The sequence below is a fragment of the Pteropus vampyrus genome, unplaced genomic scaffold, assembly GCF_000151845.1.
Source record: "Pteropus vampyrus isolate Shadow unplaced genomic scaffold, Pvam_2.0 Scaffold84, whole genome shotgun sequence".
NCBI lineage: Eukaryota > Metazoa > Chordata > Mammalia > Chiroptera > Pteropodidae > Pteropus > Pteropus vampyrus.
This window is the reverse complement of record NW_011888865.1, coordinates 7256257-7263230: the sequence shown is the minus strand read 5'-3', so window position 1 is coordinate 7263230 and position 6974 is coordinate 7256257. Positions and strand designations below refer to the sequence as shown.

The window sequence follows — 6974 nt, the reverse complement described above, 5'->3', positions numbered from 1 at the left end:
GAGTTCATTAGGTCTACAAGTTAATATTTGTCTTGCCTGATGATACACATAGTTTTAAAATTTGTATATATTTTCTTTTAATTAACTTCCTCTTAGGTTGATCATAGATCAGATATGGTTAGTACCATGATTACAAAGACAGTGTCAATAAATGGCTCTGTCTTACCAGCGTATCCATATATAATCTTCAACAGTGTTCTGAATACTGTAGCAGCAAAGAGTGTCATGAGAAAATTACCCTTTCTTTATTACTTTAATATGTACAAAAATATTTTTACTTAAATATCTCTTTTACAAAAATACTTTTACTTAAATATCTCTTTTACTTAAATGGGCCTATTACAGAGATGGCCTATTTAACTTCTGATTGAATGGAAATGTTATTTGATTCCTTGCCTAGATTAATTTTCAGTTTTTTTCTAATGCTAAAACCATGATCATGTGATTTTAATAGCTTTTGTTCTAAAATATATAATTCTCACAACATTTACTTTTCAGATTTGTACAGACTCTTATGCATCTTCTTAAAGGAAATATTGGAACTGGCCTTTTAGGACTTCCATTGGCAATAAAAAATGCAGGCATAGTGGTAAGACTTACCATTGTTATCTCTAGTTAAGATACAGTTATCAATCTTAATTTACAGCAGAAGTCGCCACAAGTTAATATCTGGCCTACTCAGATAAAACATGGTCAGGTGACAGTTAGATAATAATTTAGCCATTGCATTGATAAAATTATGTGAACTATAAAAATATCTAACAAAAAATGAGAAAATTACTCTTTGTTTCTTCTTAATTACTGCTTCATATTTTTTGACAGAAAGATCCTAAAACAGTATTTGGTTTCCCAGATATGACTTTCAGGAATTTAAGTAATGTATTCATATCAACAAACATATTTATAGAGCAGATCATTTGTATTGGTGAAATTTTATAGTATTTTAGAATCAGAATAAAATATGTAGTCTTCAGATTTAAAGAACAGTAGTTAAGAAGAGGAATAACAATATCTTTTGAAAACAAATATTTAAAGTATTGTTAGAACTAATTGTAATCACAGAGAATCTTGATAGGGACAATTCACTAATGAAGTAATGAAATTATATTTATTTCTCCGTTTTTTACTGGCTAGTTCTCTAACACTTGTCACTATCATCTTTCTCTGCATTTGACTTTGTCCACCCTAATTTAGAGAAACTTAAACATTTCTGATTATAAAAATAAGCTTTGGTAATATTTTGTGTACATCTCAATCCAGACATCACTTTGATTTTAGTAATAAATAGTTGAAATTTTTTTATGTACCACTCTTTTAAATAGTAATTTTCTAGGCACAGTTCCCCACACATAGTAAGCGCTCAACAAGCAATGTACAGAAGTGGATTGCCCACAATCCCATATTGAAACAGCATTTTAAAAAAAATAATTTAGAGATAATGATGCGTAGTTGCATATCATTATTTTGGTGGGACACCAACAGTGATAGACTGCCATCTCATGTTAATATGATATTGTATTCTGTCTTTGTCATATCTGTATTCATAGGTTTAGATAGCCAAGTTGACAAGATGGAATCATATGTGGTTGTCTTAAGTATTACTAAAATTCTGTCGTTTTTTTTTTTTTTAGCTTTTCCTTATGCAAATGGCTATTTAATCATTTGTCCAACAAATATTTATTCATTGCAAATGAGTAATCTGTTGTCTCATTGCTTATAAGCCAACTTAATTTTTGTTAAACTTAAATATTTAAACTTTATAATTTTTTCCCCTACAGCTTGGACCAATCAGCCTTGTGTTTATAGGAATTATTTCTGTTCATTGTATGCACATTTTGGTACGTTGCAGTCACTTTCTATGTCAGAGGTAAATGTGGATTTGTTAAGTCTATTTAATTTATTTTAAAGCTGTGTAGTTATTGCAAGTATCAGATAGTCATATTTCTATTGTGCTTTGCAACTAGCAGTTGTAGTTCCTATAATCAGTTATAAAGACATATCTAAGATAATATAGAATAAAGTAGCATTTCATATGATTGAAATCTGGTCAGAATATATTCTTTTAAAATAAAACCTTACTAGTGAAATCTGGTCAGACTATATTTACTTCTTTTGAGATATAGCCTTGTTAGTGAAATAGAATGGTTTCTTTTAGTGTAAATGAAGAAAATCAGGAAAGGTATATAGGGAAATGGAGGCAGCAGTACTGCTTTTAGTTATAGTGTAATGGTCTTCAGTTTGTTAGTAATTAATTTTGGGGTATAATGACTTTGGTGCTCTTTGCTGATTATGTCACTCGGTAGATAGTAAAATAATATTCTTTTTTCTTTATATTTGTATCATGAAATGCTTCTACTGGACAATGGACCAACTTTTTAAAAAATAAATGTTAACCTATCCTAGTAAACTAATACTCTAATCCTAACTGTTGTTGTTAAATGTTCTTAAAACTGGGTAAGTCATTTATGATCTTTAAAGAACATGTATACTTGGAAAAGAAGTGGGAGCGAGGACATGGGGAAATAATACCTACTTCATGGGGCTATTTTAAGGATCAAATATGGTAGTTTATGTGAAAATATATTGTAAAGCCTTGTAGAGATGTATTAAATAGTGCTAGTCTAAGAATGGAATAAAAGAGGCATGAACAATGTAATTGATGTTTTTAGGTAATTGAAATATTTAAATCAGTGAAGAACAAATATGTTATGCGAATGCTACAAATATATAAACTTTAACAGTAGATAACTAATCTATTGGTAATAAGGGCAGATGTAAAATTTTTCAATTTCATGAGACATACTTTAAGAGTATGCAGATCTTGAAATTTCAGAAACTCCTCTGTCAGAGCATAACCTCATATTCATTAATTCCCATTTATTTGCTGTTCTTTTCGATGGGAGGATTTATGGACCAACTTAATTTTTTTTTTTTCATTTGCATGTATGCCATTAAACTACAGATTTAAAAAGTCAACGTTAGGTTATAGTGACACTGTGAGTTTTGCTATGGAAGTAAGTCCTTGGAGTTGTCTTCAAAAGCAAGCAGCATGGGGACGGTAAGTACTTGCTATGTTATTAATATCTGGTTATTTAAATTACATTAATTTTTAAGTAATTTAATCTGACAAGATACATGAACAGAAGTTACATTTATACTTTTCTAAGTATAAAAGTATGATAAAGTTGGGGGATTAAACAATCTTTAGACTTAGGCAGATCTCAATGCCATTTCTCAATTTTGAGACCTGAGTCAAATTATCAGAGTTTTTTTTTGTTGTTTTGTTGGTTTTGGGTTTTTGTTTTTTCTTAGTTTTCTCACTCTCAGATGAGTTTGTAATAATACTTGCCTCACAGGATTATTATAGTAGTTTAAATGAAATTTATAAAGCACCTGGGTAACCTATGATATAATGATGTTCAATAATTTTTTAAGGAATAGGCAAGAAAAATGTCACGATCTCATTATATCAAATAAAACCGTACTGTTTAGCTATATGTTCAGTATGTATTTTGGCATACTCTTTATTATCTTGTTTAAATGTAACTCATTGGTGAACATGGCTAATCAAAGTCACATGAATACAGGACTGAAAAACTAAGGCAATCAACAAAATGCTTACTGTGGTACAAATGATGTGTGCAGTGGAATTTAGAAGAAAAAGAACCATATTAATAGGGTAGTATATGGCTAACTATGGCCTTTCTGGGGATTTTCAGGAGTTTAGATTTGTTTATGAGCCATTCAGAGTTCCTGATATGCTGAGTAGGAAAAGGAAGAAAACAAAGCTTAATGCCATAGGGATTTGCTGCCAGAACTGTATCTTCTTCCTTCTTCTGCCCCAGTCCAGAGGCAACCTTGTCTGTTTTTTCTATGAAGAAGAATGGCTTTCAGATAGAAGTGGTTGGAATGATTATTGCTGGGATGCTAAAATCAAAGATGGATAAAGAGATCTTAAGAGTATACTTAAATGTAATTCATCGGAGAGAAGAAACTTGGGTTCATTTCAGGGTACCAAGATTACTTACAAATTAGATTCCTGAAAAACCATAGAGAACTATAGAGTTATGATAAGCATAAAGATAGGCAAGGGCTCTTCTAGTTTCAGATGGCAGAGGGAGGATCGGTAGATTTGTAGAGCACATTATTTGACAGCTTGACATTGATGGTCAAACAAGAGACTATAATGAATTAGTAAGTGCGTGCTATTTTAGTCACTCATTGTTCCCAGAACAAAATTGAGAAGTGTGGGCTGTATTTTAATAACATGTAGGCAAATTTGTAACTTGATTAACCGCCATACCCAAATAATGCTCATTTGACTGGTGATATCCCTTCCCTACTCCTGATTACTATTTTATGTAACTGGAATTTTTTAGAGTATCTCATTAAAAAATAAAGACAGAGCTAAGCTACTAAGGAGGTCTCTAGTGGTATGATTTAGGGCCACGCCCCCAGTCCTCTCCAATTCTATATTCTTACTAGTGATTTGGATAGTAGAGTATGCTCGTCATATTTGAAAATGACATGAAGCTGGGAGAGCTGGGAAATATATTGGGTTGATCTGATAAAAATTTTGAGAAGGAGAAATGTGCTTAATCTAAAAGAAAAATGTTTTCATGGTATTTTATAAGCAGATACTCTTAAACTGTTGAATTTCAGAAATAAATGATGAGAAAATTTTGGCCTTTTAACTTAATGGAATGTTCTTTTGCTCTATAGTAGTTCTAGTGACATACTGATCATACATATATGATTTTTAAATAAAATAAATATTTTAAGGAAGTGAAAAGAATATATACTGTTATAAAATGTTTTAAAATAGTTGAAAATAAAATATATATTGACATTTCAGCAGCTCTTATTGATACTTATTTGTGAGTATCTCTTTACAGGAATGTGGTTGACTTTTTTCTGGTGATAACACAGCTGGGATTCTGTAGTGTTTATATTGTCTTCTTAGCTGAGAATGTGAAACAAGTAAGTATTTTTCTCTAATGAAATCATTTTCTTCCAATGCCATAGTTATTGCATCATATTTCTTCTGAATGAGCCATGGTTGAATATGCAAATGTGTTTCTTTCAATAAATCATGTTCCTTTGTAGATTTTCCTTTAGTCTTCTTTTCTGCAAGGTGGATTCCTGCTATTGTTGGTTTTACTTCTCGTTATTATATCAATGATGCTTGTTCTTTCACATCAGAACAGGACATAATTTACTGATTCTTAGCCACCTGAAATTTAGATACACAAATATGTTTGGGAGCATATTTTTTACATTGATGTTTTATAAAGACATATATAAGGCTTTAGCCAGAGCCTAAAAAGTGAAGTAAAAAAGTGGGCATTACTAAAATCCAATAATTACTGCCATTGTCTAAAAAGATGCTGTGTCTAGAAATATACAGTGTTCTATAATTCTCTCCATATTTGAATATTTGCTTTAAGAAGTAGTAGTACATTCTTGGTAGAGGTGGTCAGTTTGAACAAACATGCAAAGCACTGAAATAAAAAAAGCTCCCCTATCAAAACAATGCCAAAGCACATTTCTTTATGTGCCTTAACTGTTAGATTGTTTTTACTATTCCTACATTACCTCCAGCTCTTTAATTATTAGTTTAATTAATATTTATTAATTATCCACATGTGCATGATGCAATAGTAGGCATTGTGCATAGTCATCTATTAGGTATTTTAATGCAAAATTATGTGAATATGTTTTCTAAAGAATCCCCTATACATATATTTGACTCGCTTTTCTAAGTACAAAGTATGCATTATTTTCTATTTAGACCAAGAATAGGCAAACTTTTTTTGTAAAGGGCCAGATAATAAGTATTTTCAGTGTTGCAGGCCATATGGTCTCTGTCTCAACTCAGCCATAGACAACAGTACATAAACAAATGGATATATGTCTGTATTCCAATAAAATTTTATTTGGAAAAATAGGCCAGATTTGGTCTATGGGCCATACGTTGCTAAAGCCACCAGCTTAGATTTTTAATGTTTGAAAGGCTCATTGAGTCAGACTCCCTTTTATAAATAAGAGAGTTGATGCTTTCATTAGCATTATCCATTATTGATGATGTGCTTATGATTTTACAAGTATTTAATTCCACAAGTTGCATATTCCTAGGACTACAAACTCAGTTAAGAGACTGTTGTCAAGCACTGGTAAGATAACATCTTACCAATCATTCATGTAGAATACAGTGGAAAGTATGCCTTTCTAGGATTGTGCAACATGGTAGTACTGTATCTTTTCTGTTACCTCCAAATAGAACAACCAACAAGCTTGATTTGAATTCACAAGTAATACTAATAATGCTTTATAATCTTATATTTATAAGCTATGACATATTTAATCTTTACAACTGCTCTAATATAAGTACTATGCTCATTTTATGAATGAGGAAACTGTCACAAAGCATGAGCAATGCACTAAGTCATATGAATTATGCTGAAATCTAGGTCTCCAACACAGTTTCCACCCAGCATATTAATTGTTCAACACTGGACAGAACATCGTCTGATTTTAATTTGCGTGTGTGTGTGTGTGTGTGTGTGTGTGTGTGTGTGTGTGTGTGTACGTGTACATAAAGAGTATATAAAATGCATAAAATAAATGTCTATAAACTTAGGATTAGTAACTTTCTCCTGTGAAATACTATCAGTTGCTTCCAAAGTTAAATGGAAGAATTTAACTCATTTGCACATATGCTAGAAGACCAAGTAGAAAAAATGACTCTCTGGGAGCTAAGGAGAATGCCTGTTGTAGATAGAAAGATGAAAGTCCTTTTGAGGCATAAAGAGCAACATGGAAAAAGACATTCCTTGAGACTTGAGAAAAGCCGAAAGCAACAATAAACACATTATCTTGGCAGAGCAGACAGATGGTCACTGAAACAGCATCTTCAGAGATTTTTACTCTCTGCAGAAGAGAGTAAAAGTGTTCTCTCACTTTCGATAGCAGTC

At 31.5% G+C, this 6974-nt stretch overlaps 1 protein-coding gene across 2 annotated transcripts in view; it reads left to right on the top strand.

Annotated features, from left to right (window-relative positions):
- Window positions 1-6974, top strand: part of SLC36A4 (solute carrier family 36 member 4) — a 35379-nt gene that overhangs the window by 5456 nt on the left and 22949 nt on the right. Inside the window, exons 2-5 of one of the 2 annotated variants that reach the window (XM_011363293.2) lie at window positions 499-589; window positions 1779-1867; window positions 2963-3058; window positions 4896-4980. In XM_011363293.2, the coding sequence (XP_011361595.1) occupies window positions 499-589; window positions 1779-1867; window positions 2963-3058; window positions 4896-4980 (361 nt within the window). The remainder of the gene's footprint in view (window positions 1-498; window positions 590-1778; window positions 1868-2962; window positions 3059-4895; window positions 4981-6974) is intronic. The other variant, XM_011363294.2, reaches the window with a different exon arrangement.